This window comes from Mytilus edulis, chromosome 4 (genome assembly GCF_963676685.1).
Source record: "Mytilus edulis chromosome 4, xbMytEdul2.2, whole genome shotgun sequence".
Taxonomy (NCBI): domain Eukaryota; kingdom Metazoa; phylum Mollusca; class Bivalvia; order Mytilida; family Mytilidae; genus Mytilus; species Mytilus edulis.
Window position 1 is genome coordinate 54726501 of NC_092347.1, and position 21142 is coordinate 54747642.

At 31.0% G+C, this 21142-nt stretch overlaps 2 protein-coding genes across 7 annotated transcripts in view; both read right to left on the reverse strand.

Annotated features, from left to right (window-relative positions):
- The window catches only part of LOC139519959 (coiled-coil domain-containing protein 186-like), a 78695-nt gene that overhangs the window by 17685 nt on the left and 39868 nt on the right, over positions 1-21142 (reverse strand). For 4 of the 6 annotated variants that reach the window (XM_071312272.1, XM_071312274.1, XM_071312271.1 and 1 more), the window contains 4 exons: positions 5689-5769; positions 3531-3734; positions 1874-3148; positions 1170-1268 (listed from right to left, as the gene is read on the reverse strand). In XM_071312272.1, coding sequence (XP_071168373.1) covers positions 5722-5769 — 48 coding nt within the window. In that variant the 3' untranslated portion in view covers positions 1170-1268; positions 1874-3148; positions 3531-3734; positions 5689-5721. Of the gene's footprint in view, positions 1-1169; positions 1269-1873; positions 3149-3530; positions 3735-5688; positions 5770-21142 lie in introns of those variants that run through there. The other 2 variants (XM_071312269.1, XM_071312270.1) reach the window with 1 other exon arrangement.
- On the reverse strand, positions 10395-20304 carry LOC139519958 (uncharacterized). Its single transcript, XM_071312268.1, has 7 exons — positions 19556-20304; positions 18033-18213; positions 17364-17449; positions 15506-15706; positions 13919-14058; positions 13024-13199; positions 10395-12387 (listed from the first exon to the last, which is right to left on the reverse strand). The coding sequence occupies exons 1-5, from the start codon at positions 19995-19997 to the stop codon at positions 14054-14056; spliced, it is 915 nt and encodes a 304-aa protein (XP_071168369.1). The 5' UTR covers positions 19998-20304; the 3' UTR covers positions 10395-12387; positions 13024-13199; positions 13919-14053.

A 21142-nucleotide genomic window follows, 5' to 3' on the forward strand; every position in this document is an offset into this window, starting at 1 on the left:
GTTAATCAAACCATAATCCATTCTAATGCAACAACATTGTAACATTCATTTTGATTAGATAACTTCAACAATTTTCATGGTGTGAATTGGCCCTTTGATAAATTACGCACAAGCACAGACGACGTATGACAGATTTAAAATGTATGATTTAACATTATTTTCTGTCAGTTTCATCAGAATGGAGATAACAATATTGTATTTTAAGTTCTGACAGCATCAACTGGTGTTTTGATGGTCGCAAATACCAGTTTACTGGCTTCACTAAAGCGTCACCATTAAACTCAATTTGAAACCATCAAATCACTAATTGATGCTGTTGCAGCTTAAACATACAATACAGTTATCTCCTAATTGATGATACTGTAGATTCATTATTATTCCTAGGTAGTGGAATACTAATTTTCAGAGATTTCCTGGATATAGGTGAACAATAATTTAAATATTCAATGAAATAAAATTTCAATAGGCTTATAAGCAAACTTCTGCAAAATCTCTAAATCAGAAAACCAAAAAAATAGTTTTTCTTCAAACCACAAAAATTGGTACACATGAAAATAAATAAACCCACAGTACCCCCACTCATAATTTAAAGTTTGGTATGGGCAAACAGACAAACAAGATGGATGGCATATAGTCCCACTTTTGGTATATAAAAAATACTAATAAATCACTGGATCCCCTTTAATGACAATCACTGAATTGTGCCAATTTATTAGAATTATAAATGACAAACTGGATTCTCTCTGATGTTAACCTGTCGGCTGTTCTGCTCCTGATAAGGTTGTAATATAACTTGTGTGTGTTTCCTCAGTCAACAAATGTACAACACAATGTAATGTAAATTAATATGTTTTTCTGTATACCTTTAATTGTTCAACTACAGTGATACCAAAATAATATGATATATATATACTACAACAAAAGACTCTCAGTGGCAATATTGTCATAGCTCAAATAGGTTTAATAGCGACTTTAGTCATAGCTTGATATTATAAACTTTAGAGCTAACAAAATGCAAGATGGAAAGAAAATGTTGAGGTTATGAATGTTTCATGATAGTTTGTAATGACATGCTTTACAAGTATTTTCCCCCTAATTTCTATTGGCTTTTAAAATAAACTGGTAGGTGGATTTTAATAAACTGGTAGATGAAGAGTAAAGATACTCACCAAGGAACCAGTCAACTTCCTTGCCTCACTATTTGTAGTTTCACGCAAGTCAAAACATAAAATGTTATTTGCATACAAGTGAAGAATGTTATTCATCAACTACAAAATAAATATTAATCCATACATGTTTTATAGCAAAAGTATTTGATGGAGATTTAAAAAAAAAAGAGAAGAAAAATGATTGTTAAAAGTATTTAGTCAACCTATTTTAGGACAACAATTTGCTATCAATAAATATTATAATTGAAAATTGAAAATAAATAACTAGTGAAGTTCATATCATTTAAGATAAAAAAAAATCTTCATCAAATAATAAACATTTATCTTTTAATATATCTTCTTTTGTGTTTTAAGACATCATTTATGTTTTGTGCAGGGAAAGGTTTTTTTTATGAACCAACAAATATTCATACTCAAAGTCATTTTTTTGTTGTTGTTATACAGGAATAAGACCTTCTTTTTTTTCTAACTCATTGCTGTATTTATTTACCCCTCTCCCCAACATTTTACATTTTGTACTATTGAAACTGACCTTTTATTCACTTTCCTTCTGGAATAATTATCTTTTTACTAGAAATTTTGAACCAAACCATTTTTAATTTTAATGAAAATTTGACCATCCTTCCCTCCCTATCCCCAAACAAAAAAAAAGATGAATGGTTGGTACCTAAACTATTCATACATATCTATATGAATCACTGTACCTTCATTTTTGTTTCATGTAATTTCCACACACTCTGCACAAATGACTGACATAATGTTTGACTGAATTCCACTAGTCTTTGTAAAATGACAACTATATCCAGAACTGAACACAGGTAGTACAGCTGTTTTCTTCACCTTTGAACTTGCATTGCTACAGAGGAGATTGACCTTACAGCCAGTTATGCTTTAAGTTTATGGGCAATTGGCTTAATAAGTTTTGGACTGGCAGTTTTTATGTTCCCAACATTTTCACTTTGGTCTGAATCTGAATATGGTACAGTTTTAATAGGTCGTGGTTCCTCATGTACGACATTTTTTTATCACAGTTTTGACAGGATCTTGGTAAAGACTAGGTTGGTCATCAGTTTGAGCAATTTCAGACAATGGAGGGAAGCTGAATTCATCTGAATAATCCGAATGATCTGAATCTGTATGATCCATTTCAACGTCATCTTCATTGATGTCATTTTCAACGTCATCTGCTTTCTCTCCCTTTTTATCATTGTGTGTTTTTATCATTTACATCACTTTCATTGTCATTAATTTTAACCTTATCTATTCCATAATCCTTTTCGACACATCCTATTTTTGTAACATCATCTATTTTGACGGTTGTTTCAAAGTTGTCTATTTTATTTTCATGTTCAACACTCTCTATCTACCATCACGAGTCTTTTGAAATCATTTTCAAAATTGTCTGTTTTGAAATACTGTTCAACACTCGCAACTGTTTTATCAGTAACTGCTTTATCACCATTTTCCATACTGCTTGATCTGTCAAGAATTTCAATATCATGTCCTTTTTTAATTTGTTTAATATCTTTCTCTCTCTTTTATCTTTTTATCCAATATAATAGTAATTTCTTTTTCTTCACTGTCATGTTCCCGTCTAAAATCCTCCATAGGAGATATCTCATACATTATCTTTTCAGCCAAAGTTCTACTTCTCTCTTCATTCTCATCAGACTGTCTATTCTGATTGGTGTCAATTTGACCTGAAAGACTGAGCACTTTTCAAGGAACGTTCAGATAATGATCGTAACTTTTACTGAGGTTATCTGGAAGTGAACTACATGACCTAAGTGAACTAAATGTCACAGCCTCTGCTTCTTCTATCAAATGACCTTCAGTGTCCTCTGTTCCGTCAAGTGATCTTGTCTCTGGGTTAGATCTATGATTGAAAGAGCTGGTTGTCTTTATTGATTCAGAAGTTTTTGGTTTGAAAGCTGAGGTTTGTACATTTGATTGGGATAGTTGTCACCAGGATGGCTCCACTGAAGTAAAACATATAACACAGGTAACATAGAACACTTATATTTGAGGAAAAAGAAATATGTATGAGTATTAAACATCTATTACTTTTATCTAAAATTGTAGGTCATACAATTAATGTTAATTTTTTTTTAAATTGTGTCTTTCTAAAATAAAAAGCAAATAAAAAATTAATTTTCGTAGATCTTTTTAAATCTATCGTTCTTGATAAAACGTCTGCGAACACGAAGGCGGTAGCAGTCATATGTCATTTTGCTTGTTTACCTTGTCTACTGATTACGTAAAAAAAGAATCAGAACCAATTTTAATTACGCAAAATGCACATGCTATATTAGGTCAGGTGATAACCGTCCATCTCTACCTTAATGATGATAAGGATCCTACCTTCTCTGGAGGACTGAACTGTCTATATGTATGAGTCGGCACTTGCTGAGAATGAGAAATTGGTCCATTACCATTTGTAAGAGTATTTAGGGAACCAGTGGAGCTTGTACGAGATCCAAGACTTGCATTGCCTTTTTCTCCATTGGCTTCAAAAGTTTCAAGCTTCCTTCTTGCTTGCTGTAATTATAACTGTCTTGTCAAATCCTTAAAGTAAAAGATGCAATGTTTAATGAATAGAATAAAGTTAATGCAAAATACATTCATCTTTTTCATTCAGTATGAATTCCACAGTATCTCAGCTTTGGTGTACCTGGTAATCTGTTAAAAAATCAATTCAGTAAATAATATAAGGGGAAAAAATATATGAAGTATATTGTATAAAATAAAGACCTCTCTTATAGTAAAGCTTGGTTTATACATAGCTCTTACTGTAAATCATGGTATATACTGGTTTGGTTGATTCTTAAAGTATAATCTGACAAGATTTGTATTATCATAGACGTCTCAATGTGCACTAGATAGCATTTCAAAGGCAACAGAATTGAGTTTATGTATTCACTTCAAGAATTCAACACTATTCCTTACATGTTGGTCTGTTCTAAACAAATTACAAAAAAGACAAATGTGAAGGATCACTACCTTCATGCTGTTCACATGCTTTCTCTTTAAGGTTTTAATCTCATCTCTTTCATCATCAATTCTTGTTGACAGTTCATCAAATGAAACAAACAAGTGAAACTGCGAGCTACTGCTCACTGATGATACCCCCGCCGCAAGTGGATAATATTAATAGTGTAAAAATATGCAAGTGTTAGGTAAACAGGAGGTTGTTGAGTGATGAACCTGAAAACGCATCACATGGTATAGCTGACTTATATAAACCCTGAAACCAATTTTCAGAAATCCTTGTATTGTGGTTTCTGAGAAAAATGTGACAAAAATTTTCAACTTGGCTATCATGTGTAAAATCATACAAGTGTTCGGTCAACAGGAAGTTGTCGAGTGATAAATCTGAAAATGCATCACACGGTATAGCTGACTTATATAAGAGGTAAAACAGTATTACCCCCCCCCCCCCCTTTTTTCAAAGCGGGGGTATAATAATGATACATATTTAGTCACAAACATCTACATCAAGACATACAAGAAGATTATAAAGACAAACATCAGTATTACAAATTGAACATATACAGCTGTGGATACAATTAAGACTGACTGACCTAAAGGCGGGAGGGGCACTCCAGTCATGCTTCAGTGATACCCTATCAGTATTACAAATTGAACATATACAGCTGAGGAGAAAATTGAGACTGACTGACCTAAGGGGGGCTCCAGTCATGCTTCAGTGATTCCCTATCAGTATTACAAATTGAACGTGTACAGCTGAGGAGTAAATTGAGAGGGGAGGTTGGAACTTTATTTGCCAAGTCATACAATTGTTAAAAGTCTTTACCGACTTCACCCTCCCCTTACAGAAAACACTTTCAGAATATGATGTTGAATCATCCCTTTCCCTCTTATCTACATTAATTTTGAACTTTAAATTTCCCTTAATCAGAATGTTGTTTTTACTTTAATAGACATGCATCAAAGTTATCATCAAAAGAAGCACAAAATTGTGCTTTCCAATTATCCCCCTTCAATGATTAAAACTGAAAAAGGTTAAAATTGATTTTTACTTAATGTGAAGATAACAGTTTAAAGTTTCTGTTCAAGTAATCTATAAGTTGTTTAATACTTATCACAAAATAAACACACATACAGAGTTTGTTGGGTAAAACTTTCTTTGTTTTAAATAACAAAGAAAATCATAAAATGTGTGGAAATTATTTAATCATAATATTTTCCTTTTCTTGAGCCTATATGGCCATTAGATTTTACAGAATCAACAAATAGATGTAGAATTTGATTGGTATAAAATTTCATGGTCTTTATAAACAAAGATAATCATGATATTTTGCAATATATACATGAACATTTTCTTGCATAAATATTTATAAATTTCCTTTTCTTGAGACTATATATATAAATGACCATCGAAATATGAAATAAAAAAGGGATGAATTAGTACCAGTTTCTATAATAAAATAGCAAAACGGAGCAAATTAAATCAACAAAAATCAAAAATACAATGTTCTGAGAATATTTTTCATTTTACCTTTCTTAGACTTTTCATTGAATTTGTCAGCTGTTAGATTTCTTGTTGACTTTTAGTTGTAATATCTGATAATCTGTGAGACTGAAATAGAAACAACTCTTTGAAAGCTAAGACTAATAAATGATTGACTGTTGACTCAACAATGAATGGCAAACATTTCATGCATAAGGCAACCATCATATAAAACTTGTTCAAATGAGAAGGGATGCAATTGGTAGGGTCTGCAGATTTAACATTTTTGAGCATAATATATTACAAATAGCATTAATTTTTCCACCTCAATGAAAGTGTGGCTTAATATAAACACAACCCAGCAAACATAGGAAGAGTGAGCGCTCATATTATCTATTACTGGTGACGTTTTGGGAAGCTTGTGGATTGATATTTGTCGATTAGCCATCAGAACTTAGGACAAAGCTCAATTTTATATAAATATTAAATCTCATGCTGAATAAGTTAAAGTGAATCCTTTGTTAACCCTCTTAATGCCAAAGCGACACATATGTCGTTCTAGTGTTGATGCCAAAGCGACATATACGTCGTTTGGGGGTTTGATGCCAAGGCGACATATATGTCGTTTCAACAATAGTATAACTATAAATCAAAATTTTGCAATCTTCACTTCAGTAAATAATTAAAGCTTTATAACATTGTTGACCATAGGTCATCTTAGTGTATTTTGAAGCAATGACGTAATATCCATGACGTCATTATGACGTTATGATTATGGCAAAAGTAAATTGAATTTTTTTTCTCAGGAAAAAAACACGTTAACCAGCGGCAAACGACAACGTTTGTTTTTATAGTTGCAGATCTTTGCAAGCTCATGACACTGGTGCTGAAATTTAGTGATTGACATAAGAGCTGGAAACACAAGAAAATTGAATAAAACCGGGTCACCCTTTTTTTTTTGCATCGTTACTTATTAGACTTACATAATTACAAACACTTTATTGACGCATTTCCGACATATTCGATAAACTGTGTGTTGAAAAATGACTTATAAAGTTTCGCACATTACGTATGTTCGAATATTAATGTTTATGTGTTTAGGGAGCTACCATTTGATTTTTATGGGGGGGGCTAGGATGAAATTTGAAAAAAATAGGCAGGACAGGAGTTTTGAGTAAAAAAAAAGGCAGGATGAGACACTTGCAAAAAAAAAAAAGTCAGGACGACAATTTAGGTAAAAAAAAGTCAGGATAAACTAAAAAAAAAAAGCAGGACCGAACAGAGTGAAAAATAAAAAGGCAGGACAGAGATTACAGCTTAAAAAAAATGCAGGACAAAATTTTTCATCCTAGCCCCCCCATAAAAATCAAATGGTAGCTCCCTTATCCTCTAAGACAGTCCGAAACAGGAAATCGGCCCGTCCTCTCATGACAGAATAATGGCACAAGAAAACTCGATTATTAAAACACTGAAAAGAATGTTAAGATTTGGAGTTATGAAAATTTAGGAAAACACTAATTTTCAGCATGGAACTAAACAAAATTCACCTTAAATGATCGATAAAACACACATTGTCAATGTTCACATTTTCCTATCTAAATTGAGTTCCTTTTATCCAAATGGTGTTTGATTGATAAGCGACAAATACTTGCAAGTTGACTTTAATTTGATAAACTTAATGTCATATTTATTAGTTTTCGCCCATTGGAATTACCCCTTTTGATGTTTAAAGTGTTCTTTATTATTGCTAGCTTAGTTCCTGCTATGAAGGCGGAAAGGGTTTATTCATTTTTTTACAAACATACGTTTCGTAAACTTGAGACTTTTATTTGTCTGAATCCCTTAGGAGAAATATTTATAAACATTTATTTTAGGACTGAAATCGTGTCACTATTAAACATTATATATATATGGTGCATTATTGATAGACGAAATATTTTAATTTTAAATTTTAACTAAAGCTATTTTAAAACTGAATTTACGATTAATTAATTGCGTGTCATTTAGTTCAGCGACAAATATTTCATACTTATAATTATAATATAAAAATAAGGGGATTTGGTTTAACTGCCAATGAACATGATGAGACAACAATCAAAGAACGTTGAAATGAAGTGGATGTTAGCAATTTTGCAGGCAACCGTACGGCCTTCAACAATGAGAAAAAACAGTACAAATAATCGCCTACAGAAGGCCCTGAAATGTAAAATGGGAAACAATTTAATCGAGAAAATGAATGGCCTAATTCATAATACTATATTTGGCTTATTCATACTCGTGTATAACAAATAAGTATTAATCATTTAATTGAGAGGGAAAAAATGAAAATTAACGAATTTTAACCTTAAATATTTGTAACGGGTTCTGTATTTCTATATCCAATATGATTTCTAGGAGACTGTATTGCTCAACGACTATTCATCTATATTAGCATCAGCTTAATTGAATTCCATATAGACACTTTACAGATCCTTATTTAAACATACAGGTTCATGACATTATTTTGGTATTTTTTAGCCATGCATGCATGCATGCACCATCTGTAACTAGCTTGAAATTGTAAAGGCACTAGTCTTTTTTATTTGAATTCGGACTTTTCCGGATTTAATAGAAGCTAGGGATTTGAATTTCACTAAACGGGAAACCAAAGACCTGGTCATGAAATATTCATAACCAAATTATAGAGAATAAATTGATGGAACAATATGTTCTCCGAGTATTTGGCATTCATTTTTGTAATTTAACTTAAAAGGATCTTGTCGATAAAATAATTCTCTATTTATCTGTGCGATGATTCACACTAAAAAATCCAAAATGAACACCCATTTTTTTGGAATTCGTTAGAAGACTTAGAAGAGAACACGAAAAGATATATGAGAGGAGACACCCTCTAATGGCACAATTTTGTTACACAAAACCAGCAGCGGTTTTTAGGCCTTTAAAATCTGGACCTATTTTTATCGGATTTGATTCGGATAATGATGTATCATATACAATTAAGAAATAATATAAGATGTTTTGCACGTGAGGAATACAAGGAGTATGAATACTAAAATTATTTTAGATAATAGTTACGGGCAATAGTTCCTTTCATACTGTTTTGTATTTGCTAGGTTTTTGAAATGTATGTGGTTCTTCGGAAATTTACACAAAAGGAATTTCGTGACCTTCATGTTATTTTTTTTTATATTGGCCAACATCAAAAGACACAATAAATTAAAACAAACATTCAATACGTAATCACATCTACAAAATGTATAAAACTTCATAAAGTAAATAGTCCCGTGTCGAGACGGGGATAAATTCAAGCCAGTCTTCTGAATTTATCCCTACACATTATATGCAAGAAAAAAATGTGAGATATAAAAAAAAGGCTTCTGCTCGCATGGTTCATGTGTTCAGACAGTACAGGACAATGATATGAGGCTAAAATATCCCGACATTATTCGCCTCCTTTTCTATCGGTAATTGTTATATCAAAATGTTACTTATAGAAAAATAAAAGTTCTTGGACATGGATAAAAAAAAACGATTATAACTGACGCTTTATTACCCTTTTAGAAGAAATGATGTACGAACCCCTTTCATACAGTGGCGAGAAGAATATTGTCACGAACAACTTTGTGCTATATATTGCATTTTTTGAATACATTTTATAAAGTTATTTCTTATGGGATGTCAATCAACCAAAAGATTTATTTGTTATCACATATCTATTTGTTTATCAGGTTTTATTATTATTGAACAACTATCTTTTACTGGAGATATTAACACTATTTTTTTATCCTGAAATTTGCCATATATTTTACCAAAATTGGTTTGAAAAATATTATTATAGATGTCCACATCAGTATAAAATAAAAACAATCAAAGATAAAATTATGACCATATAAACAAATGTATTTTCGGCAATTCCGTGTCTTTCAACATAAGGTTTGGTAAAAATCCGCCCATAAATACCCTAAAATATCCTTTTAAAAACTGTTATGATATGAAAATATGTAGCAAAAAATTGTAGGCGGCGCATAATACTTTAAAAAATTCTCTCTCAATTAAAAAAGATATTTTTATAATTGCACGAATTCAACAGCATTTTGAAAAAAATATCAGTTTACTTTACATTTGTGAATCTCCTTGGTCCATCAAGATGCAAATTTGTATAGAAAGATTTTAATCAGTCAATATAGAATTATCAAAATGTTCTCCTAGTCACCGCCCTTGTGAATGCCGTTCGTGTAGAAAAAACTACTTTATAAATCAATATGAAAAAAATAACGCCAAAAAGACGACGTCAAAAGAATTCGGCACTGGCGACGTCAAATTGTTATTGCCGATTGACAACGTCGAAACGTTGATTTTTTTAAATCTGGCATCAAGAGGGTTAAGGATGTTTGCTCCTCAAATTCAAAATAACAAGAAAGTTTTCCTGAGTGTTTTTTTTTTAAAGTTCATTCATAGGCAAGTCAAAAAATAAAAAAAAATATATAGGTCCGTGTGCTTATTTTTCCGTACCGCAGCTCTTTATTGTTCATGAAAATGGCTTTTGCATAAATATCTGCCTTTTCCAGAAATCTGTATATGTCCATTAGAAGAAACAAAAAACAATCATTTCAATAAGTATGAACTCTTTTTATTGAAATAATGCTGAAAAAAAATGTCATTGTTTCATTTTACACAAAAAAAATTGTAAACAAGTCATTTTTCACAGTTATTGACCTGTTTGAATTTATAAAAAACAAGAAAGTACGGGAAAACATATGACATTCAACAAAACTGTTTGAAACATGGTTTAAAAATAACAAGAAATTTACAATAATTTCTGAAATTTTTTATTTGGTTTTAACCTTGAAAAAAGTATAGGTCCGTGTGCAAAATTTTGAATTAGAGCCAAAAAATAACAAAAAGTACGGGAAAATGTCTAATTTTAAAATAAATTCTTTCTAAAGTACCTTTTTAACCAATAATAAATAAACAATTATTTCAGAAATTGTGTATTACATCATATTCTTGATATTTATAAAGAAAAAAGTATATATCTGTGTGCCTAATGTTGATTTTGAGCCAAAATTTTACAAAAAGTACGGGAAATTGTATATCATTGAACTAAATTCTTTAAAACGCACCTTTTATTCAAACAAGAAATTGAAACTTATTACAGAAATTGTGTATTAACTCTTATTCTCCAATTCTATGGAGAAAAAAAAAAGATTGGTATGGAAAATTTTGAATGATGCCTATCAAAACCTACAATATGAAATGAAAAAGTACGGGAAAATCATAAAATTGTGACTTTTTCTTCTTCAACTTTTATAAGAATAATCAAAACTCACTTTAGTGAGTAGTAATTCAGAATTCATCCTATATTATATATATATAATAATTAATGTGAACAAAATTTCTTTCAAGTATATTGCCTCATTTCATTATAATAATTCTACTATTATGGTGGTCATAGAGAATTTTTCATTTGATGCCAAATTTACAATTACACAAGTTATTAGTAGATTTCTTAGCATAACATATCAGTATGAGTTAATCTAGTAATTAAACACACCATTCATGTTAAAGCAAGAGTATAACATTGTTCTTCAATGACCATTTCTTGTCAGAAATGCAAATCATCAGGGTTTGTTCATAATAATGATTCAACAAATATCAAGAAAGATAACTCTTTGTCAAGTTTGATGTTATGAACAAGCAATAACAATTATCTATAGTTATACATATAATTAAGACCCAGCATAGATAACAGTATAAATAAAATCTTGACCCTGATTTAAAAAAAAAACATGTATGCACACATAATTTATGTGACATGGGTACAAACACCCTAACTAGGTTGCATAAAATTTTGAACTTGTTATTTTATAAAGAATTCATTACATTCTATTTTGATAACATGCATACTTTTATATTACAAACATGAATATTAATCAATCTGTAAAAATGGGAGATTTCAGAGTGTTTGTAAAAACTCTGAAACTTTGTTTATAATCTTCTGAGATTTTGTAACCCGTACACCTGATCCAGAGCTCTCTGTGAAAATATCTCGTATCCCTTTTGCTCCATTCCTTGTAAAGGCTAGCTTTAAATGCTTCAAGGAAAGACCACTCTTTGCAATAATTCTTGCCATACTAATAGACAGTATTTTATTGTCAACTAACAATTTCAATGAAGGCAGATTTTTCTGAAGCTCTTTCATAGATAAGTATTTTTCTAATATAATTTTTTTTGACAAGTATGTTTTTTCAAAATGACAATTATCTACAACAGTTTTATTTACAAGTGTATATAGTGCATCTACATCTTCATCAGCTCTGTGAGCATCATAAGTTTGACCCAATAATGTTTGAAATAAATTAGGCTGAGAATAGGAACTTAGGCCTGGATGAGATGATTTAAATAATAATAATGTATCTACAAAACCGGAAATACTGGTCATAAATTTATCAAGTAAGCTACAGTTTTCTAAAGCTGTGTATAATACCATGCAATCATAATTACATATATTATGGCCTATAATAACATTATTATGTGATTTATCAAGAAAGGAAATGAAATCGTTCAAACACTTTTTGATACCAACAGCTGGAATAACATTTCCTTTAAACAAGAGCTGACCATTCTCAAATGTAATTCCTGTGATTTCAGCGGCCTTCGGTGTCACTTGGCATGATGGTAATACAAATGAATTATACATCTCCTCATCCCTTTTGGCAGATAACTGTAATATGTGTGATGTTCTACCTGCAAAGATAAAATATGTTATCTTAAACATAGAAAAATTTGTGCTGCATAATAATAATAATGGTATTCAAGCAATAAATGAATGACATGAGATTATAACTTGTATAAATTACTTAGAACAAATCTTTGACATTGTTGACTGTTATAGCAGACCTAAATAATTTATTTCATCTTTCACAAGTTGTTGAAATGCAACAAGACTGATTATTGTTTTTGAGTGCTATCAACAAACAGACTTTCGAAAAGAGTCAACACTACAGAAAATTTGATCTTTGAAGTTGACTCACTAGCTGACCTTGATGGAAAAAAACCTATGGTATTCTATAATAATCTGATGCATATAGAATAATAAATATGGCAAAATCTGTATCACATGCTGTATCACCAGGAGGAACCAATATCAATACATAGGGCCAATGGTTATACAGCATGTGATACAGATTTTAACATGTATTGATCTGTTTATCCTACATTTTTATAGAATTGGATTCACGATTAATAACAGATCCATTTCATACATTTCAAACTTAGGGTTTATATTCCCTTTCAATTTGGAACAGGTAATATAGCCCTTAGCTGAAAATGCTACATTATAATCCCTGTCCAGACCTAAAAACATGTACTTATTACACTTACTAAGACCAGTAGCTTCTATGTCAAAATATATTCTACACAAATTTGGAGGCATGGACTGATTGGTCACTGTTTGAACTGGTGCAGGTATTTCTGTAATATCCTGTTCAATTCCTAGTGCCGTGCTCTCTTCATAACACACCCCTTCTCTTACTTCACAACTTGAAGTATTTTGGTGACTAAAATGAAAGAGATGAATAAATTTATAAAAAGTAATAAGATAAAATAGATTGATCATTCAAATATCAAATATCAAATATACAGCAACCATAAATTGGGTTTCAACTTTTATATGCAGAACCCTTATTTATATTACAAATGGAGAATGTGTCTTATCGATGGTCCAGAGATGTCACCGCTTGTAAATATGCATTAGTAAATGTACTAATTATTGACATTTTATATTTTTAAAAAGTTAATGAAACATATTTCTACATTTGGTCGAGGAAAACTAATTTAGTTGAGAATGAGGATGACATATTTATCAAATTTTCTATTTTTAACTATATAAATAAGCACTAAGCTCAAGAAAGGTATAAAAGAGACACCACACAATTTCTAACTTGATCTGTGTTTTGTGGTAATATATATATATATATTTTCATAAGCATAATGTGTAAAAATCTCTAACATTTGGATGAGGCAAACTAAAGTTTGAAAACAGTGGTTAAATTCAGCAATTTTTATGCTTATAAAGGGGCATAACTCATGAAGGGTAATATTCATGCCATTGTGTAGAAGTTTCACAACAGACTTGGTTGAGGCAAACAAAAGTTAGAGAGAAGTGTTGACCATTTTTTTAAGGACTGGTTATTTTGATTCAGCATCATGGCTGTCAAGTATAATGTGAGATTCTGTCTCCTGCATTTTTCATGAATTGTGAAATAAAATATTATACCGCTTTGACTTTAACTGGATTCTATGAAGTTTTGCTTTCTTTGTCACTGCTATTGCCTTTCTTTTCTTTGCCTGTAAGTCCCGTAATGTGAACAGTTTTTTTGTGTGGACTCCGGGTGATAGGCCTGCAGATACATTAGCCTGAAAAAAGAAATTTTTATATAAAAGAATATGTTTTATCTTCATTTTGTGTCATATAATTTTGTAAGTATTGCAATGCATATACGTATTTGTGTTAATTAATTCTTTTTCATTGAAGTTTATTGACCAACATTTCAAACACTAGTAAGACTAAGAGTAATAAACTGTCATAATAAATTATGAATGAACAGTTAAGAGAATGATCATAAAGAACTTTGATAAAGAAAAAAATATTCCATATCTTTCAACAAGTGATAATGCATGATTTTCAACACATTATAGTTTTAAGCAGTTTCATGTATTTTCAGTAAGAAAAAAAAGCATTTTCTCAAATGTATTGCTGTATTTAAACATTAGACAAGAACAAAAATATGAAAAAAAGAAGTAAACAATTTTCAAGAACCATGCACTCTTTCAAAGAATCATGCACTTTTGCGTTTGAATCCAATTAGAAATAATGCCAGGTTTTGGAGAGAAAAATGCAATTGAGTATATTCTGAAGAAGGGAAGAGAAGTTGAAAAAATATTTTACAATGAAATGCAATGTATCTTTAATACAGATCTATGACTGTCACAATAACCAATCTGGGGTACATCTAATAAACTTTTTTTTGAATTGTAAATAATTCTAACTTAGCCATCGGGACTGCATGAAACTTAGATAGAGTAACATTTAAATGTAACAATGCCCTTTCTTTCTTTTCTGGACAGTACAAGACTTTGAACAGATGCTAAGTAATGACAAAATGGCCTTATAATTTATGTCATTGAACAGAAGCCAGAAAGAAATTGTACTTCATTTTAATTTTGTAACCAACAGCATGCATTAAAAAAAATCAAAAACGGAATTTTCTTACATCAACTGTGTATATTTGACCTCTATTTTTTTGGACAACACTTGCAGCTATTCTGTAACCTAGGCTTCCTGAGCCACCATAATGTTTTGACTTTTGTGCCTTTGAAGCAACAGTTTTATTGAAACTCTCATTTCCTTGAGTACTTTCTAAATTAGCCAGTTTGTTTGAATGTTCAGCATAGCTTGAAAATATTTGTTGCAATGATGCCTGTAGTGACTTATCAGACAGCGGTTTACCATAAGGCAATGACCTGTACTTCATTCCAGTCTCCTCTATAAACCTACACCAATCAGTATGACAGTCACTGTGGTCTCCAAATGGATGCTTGGCCAATGCTGGAAGACTCTTACAAATTTTTTCTGGTTGACCTTTTCCTTGAGCCACCAAGAAGTTAAAACATTTAATGACATAATTTATCACTTTTGTTGATAATGATTGATGTTTGTTTTTTAAGTCGTAAAGCTTTTTGCCTAATGTTTTTTTCATGTGATTACTGTCGGACAGCTTTTTTATGTCTTTATCGACGTTAGATCTTATTCTAGCAATTGTGGTTGAGTCTTCATCACCAACAATAGAACAGATGTTAGTACCTTTTAATCTTGCTTCTCTGACTAGGTCTATTACCATATCAGGTTCCATGGCTTTTGCACTCCCACCAAAATTTTTCCTACACTGATGTAATTTTGGTATTTTTCCCTTTCGACTGGCTACCTCACATATCCTGCATGTTTTTGACCGCCATTTGTAACCAATTATCTTGCGGGACTTTGATCCTATCATTGAACAATGTCCTGTTAAACAAAGATATTCAAGCTTGATATTCATAACAAAGCCTCAGAAGCATTTTTTATATTAAGACAAGAGTGCACACACTGAAATGTCTCGCCTTCTTTACTAATCATTGATATTATGTTGATAGTCCTAAGTATAAAGCTTTATTACAATGGTCACATAAACTTAACATTAACAAAGATAGCTAAACATAGACCAATGAACCATGAAAATGAGGTCAAGGTCAGATGAACCATGCCAGGCAGACATGTACAGCTAACAAAGTTTCCATACAACAAATATAGTTGACCTATTACTTATAGTTTAAGAAAAATAGACCAAAACACAAAAACTTAACACTGTGGAATGAACCGTGCAATTGAGGTCATGGTCAAATAAAACCTGCCGGACTGACATGTAGATCATAATATATTTCCATACACCAAATATATTTGACCTTTGGCATATAATATTAGATAAAAAGACCAAAACTTAAAAACTTAACTTTGACCACTGAACCATGAAAATGAGGTCAAGGTCAGATGACATCTGCCCGCTAGACATGTACACCTTACAATCATTCCATACAACAAATATAGTAGACCTATTGCATAAGGTATGAGAAAAACAGACCAAAACACAAAAACTTAACTATAACCACTGAACCATGCAAATGAGGTCAAGGTCAGATGACACCTACCAGTTGGACATGTACACCTTCCAGTCCTTCCATGCACCAAATATACTACCCCTATTGCTTATAGTATCTGAGATATGGACTTGACCACCAAAACTTAACCTTGTTCACTGATCCATGAAATGAGGTCGAGGTAAATTGAAAACTGTCTGACGGGCATGAGGACCTTGCAAGGTACGCACATACCAAATATAGTTATCCTATTACTTATAATAAGAGATAATTCAACATTACAAAAATTCTGAACTTTTTTTTCAAGTGGTCACTGAACCATGAAAATGAGGTCAAGGACATGGGACATGTGACTGACTGAAACTTCGTAACATGAGGCATCTATATACAAAGTATGAAGCATCCAGGTCTTTCACCTTCTAAAATATAAACCTTTTAATAAGTTAGCTAACACTGCCGCCGCCGGATCACTATCCCTATGTAGAGCTTTCTGCAACAAAAGTTGCAGGCTCGACAAAAATCTTTCATTCATTTGAACATAAAATATCTTCTATAATATATCAATCACAAAAAAATTCCAAGTTCAAATATTTCTATCGAGCCAAGAAATATTTTGAATAAAAAATTTGGAAAATTTTAAGCAAGAAAACTTCAATTTAAATTCTGTTATGTGTTAACATTGGACCCAAAAATTTAAGAACTGGTATAACGGGGAAACTTTGAAGTAATATATCAATTAAGCTTTCTTTACAGAATATAATCTTCATATTTATGGACTATTCATGAACATCTAAAGGTTATTTTAGAAAACTTATATAAATATTATTATATTAAAACTAACAAACAATCAAGACTTATACTAAATCAAACCCACATCTGAAATATGAAAATGAGGGAGTTGTCTCTCTTTGTCCAAATCTAGCTTAATTGATATCACTGGAATGTAGGCATATAAGTTCCATTCATGTCTTTTCTTTAAATACTATACATTATATTTCAGGGATAATTTTTGTATATGTAAAAAGTACCTGTGAGGCTATCATATGCCCTGCCACTTCCTCTTTTCTGCCAACCTGCATCTACACATACTGTTATGTTTTCATCTCCACCACATCTAAAATTGAATTAAATTTGTAAATTAAACACTAATCATAATTTGTAGCAATGAATAATTTAATTGATAAGTCCAACATGAAAGTTGACTTTTTGTTATTGTATGTGTTTTTCTAGAAATAAAATGATATGCCCTTCTGAAAAAAACCAAATTGCATAGATAAGGGTTTAAATTTACCTTAAAGGGGAAGGCGGGAAATTCAAAATTGCCTACTTTAATCTGACCATTTGACCATTCTATAAGATATATTAAAAAAAAGAAACGCTTACACTACTTTTTTTAAACTATTCTTTGATATAAACACATATTTTATTTTGGATTTCCTTCTCCTTTAAGTTAGCCACCATATTGAATCCTTAACTTTTTTTTAGTAGATGAGTCCATTTTACAGTGATAATAATTATATTACAATTGATGACAATGATAATTAGCCAATATTATATCCAAATTTTTAAATTCAAAATTCATTAATGCATGTCTTAGTTTTACTTTAAAATGTCAATAATTAATAAAATAGTTCATTTTTTTTTTCTTGGTCACTCTTTAAAAAAAAAATCATAAATCAATAATAACATGTACACACTCTTTAGTCAAAGTCTTTTCCTTTTCTGTCCATTCTACCATTGACTCTTCTGCAAGTGATTCTAACACTTCTCCAACCTCTTTTGATCTTTGGTCAAACATCTTGTGGCTAACTGTTGGCATATTCAAAATGGATAAAAATGCATTCAGTTGATGTTCTCCAAGTCCAATATGTATGGCAGCTAAAAGATACAAAAAATGTTTATTATGATTTAATGATTGCTTACACATTTTTTTACATCAGTTAAAATATATATACATGTAAGTCCAAAATTGTATTCAACTAAAATTTAATAATAATTTATGCACCAATGTGAAATAAGAATTTGTTGTAAAGCAATTAGTTTTAGTATAATATACACCCTTTGTCAATAACTAGTCTGTGAAACACAAGATAACAATATGCATGGCCTTTTATAGAAGAGATGTCAGTGTCATAATTGATAATTTATTGCACACAAATATAAATGGTTAAAATTAGACAATTTTTTTTCAAATATCCAATTATCCTCACAGAAATTTTTCAAATGTATGCCTTTCTGAATAGTGATGCAATTAATTAAACATATATATGCATATGTTGTACACGAGTAAATAAACAAATGAAATAGAATTAGGTAGATGGTCATTTACATTCTTTATTCTTTTTATGCTGATCAATTATAAAGTTTGTGTCCTTTTATTAAAAATAGTTACAAACTTGATGTCATTTAACTTATATAACTTTCAGAACTTTCCTGTTTGAATGGTTTTACACTAGTAATTTGGTGTGAGCAAAAGCTCCTTGTTGAAGGCCGTACATTGATCCAATAATGGTTTACTTTTATACATGTACATTGATACTTGGATGAAGAGTTGTCTCATTGGCACTCATACCACATATTCCTATATTCAATTAGGTTTGATGTACATACATGTACATGTATACCCTGCTAACCAGTAAACTGGACCCCTTTTGTGTTCACTTATAGCTACAGTTTAGTGTGTAGATTAATTAGATGAAATAGTGGGCCAGTTTACTGACATTTACTCTGCAATGCCATTATTTAAAGCCCGGTTGAATGGCAAATTAAACAATCTTTGAAGATGTGTATGTGCAAAGTGCAGATTTATAAGTCCCAGAAAATACATTATATAAATATGATAAACCAAGTGATTGGTTAGTCCAAATAACTAAGACGTCTGGCAAGGCTATTTTTTTTTTCTGGGACGCCTTCCTGTCCTTCCTGTCGTAGGAAGGCGTCCCAGAAAATACATTATATAAATATGATAAACCAAGTGATTGGTTAGTCCAAATAACATAGACGTCTGGCAAGGCTATTTTTTTTTCTGGGACGCCTTCCTGTCGTAGGAAGGTGTCCCAGAAAAAATAAAATAGCCTTGCCAGACGTCAAAATAATTTGGACTTTGGTCAGAAATTAGTCTGAAATTAGTCTGGTACATGTGCATGTATGCCCCAATAATTATCAAGATTTAACTGTACATTTGAAGTTTTTTTTCATGAAGTACTAATCATAATATTACCTAGCGCAACTTTACTGTTAATATCCCAAATTCTTCCATGTCTCTTGCCAGTTGGTACATTGTTTAGATGGTTACAATTTCGATTCATACACATAATTTTCAGAATGGATCCCAAACCACACTCATTTATCTTTACTGCATGTTTTAAATGTAAAGGAAGGCCACACAATTTACAATCAAGATTGTCAGCTAAAACCCCCAACTCAATTACTCTCCTGCCTTTTCTCCACTCATCCGTATCTGGTGTTATATTTATATCATCTTCGTCAATTACTTCTTCATGAATCACGTTTGATATGTCTGGTGTTGTACGAAAATTGGAGGCAAACGGATGGTCCAACTCTAAATTCCGACAAAATGTCCGTCTGAGTTGCCCTTTTCTGATAGCTTTAAGTTTCATTTTGTTCCTTGACGAATTAAACCCAGACTTGAGCTTCCCCATTCTTAAAACGATATAAAATTCAAGTATGTAAAATAGTTCTAAAACATGTATAAAAGATAGAAAAAGGATCAAAACGCTATAGAAAGTACGAGTGGCAATCGTCTGCAAAGTGCAACTCCCGTCGGCAATGTAAACAGAAATACCGGAAGTTGCGGAAATGTACGTTTCATTGTCGATTATTTACTTATTTGTCAAAGAAACATTAAGGACAAATCTGAAAACTAAAATAAAGCATTTATTTCTTTTTTATTATTGAAAAACTATTAATCTTTTTACGACATACTATTTTGCATTTACGGTGCGCCAACTATGCCAAAACCGTGACTAGCGAACATCCTTAATAGTAATTTTGCTATTTAAGGGGGCTTGCGGGTATAAATCAATATTTTTTTTTAATATAGGATTTCGCTATATTTTTCTATAAATGAACTTTATCATATACTTAATAGATAAATGAAAGGGAGATAAAAAAGATGGAGTCACTGTTCAGTTAAGCTCACAATCTGCCTCCGAAAGTAGCATAAATTTTTGTTAATGTCCTTTTTTTTCTGTTGAACTAACAGGAGAAATAGAGGTAATATCGAAATAAAAAAAGAAATAAATTACAGAAATCTCTCAAAAACTTATAATTATTTAGTTTATGTACAGCTTATTTGAAAACAATAATAAAAAATATAGGTCACCGATGAGTTAAAAAAGATATTTCAATCTTAATGCCAAAAGGGAGATAATTTGGAGCTGTTTCAATGATATCAACATTTTTAAAGTCATCTGGGAGTCATTTATAGAACCTTGCAAATAGCAAAAATCGATATTTTTGATTGATTTTTGTACCAGATCATAAAGTATTAACTAATAGTGTAATAAATAAAATGTGTAATGAAAAAACAAATCTTTAATTTTTTGCTGAAATTTTTGTACCCGCAAGCCTCTTAACTCCTCTATTACTTCAAAAATAGATGTGCTGGATTACATTGACTTCTTTTTTATACAATGTATTACAATCCACAATGTGACATTGTGGATTCGTAAATTTTTCGTGGCTATCAATTTTCACTGTTAAGGTAAAATTATATTTTCATCAGTATATCATTTCTTGGTATTACAACAGTCTGTATATCCTCATATAAAAACATTGTACTTTG

Coding starts and splice junctions, on each gene's coding strand:
- LOC139519958 (XM_071312268.1), bottom strand. CDS start 19,997: ATGGGGAAGCTCAAGTCTGGGTTTAATTCGTCAAGGAACAAAATGAAA. Junction 18,214..19,555: donor TAACAGTAAAGTTGCGCTAG/GTAATATTATGA, acceptor TGTATCTTTTAG/CTGCCATACATATTGGACTT. Junction 17,450..18,032: donor GAAAAGACTTTGACTAAAGA/GTGTGTACATGT, acceptor ATTCAATTTTAG/ATGTGGTGGAGATGAAAACA.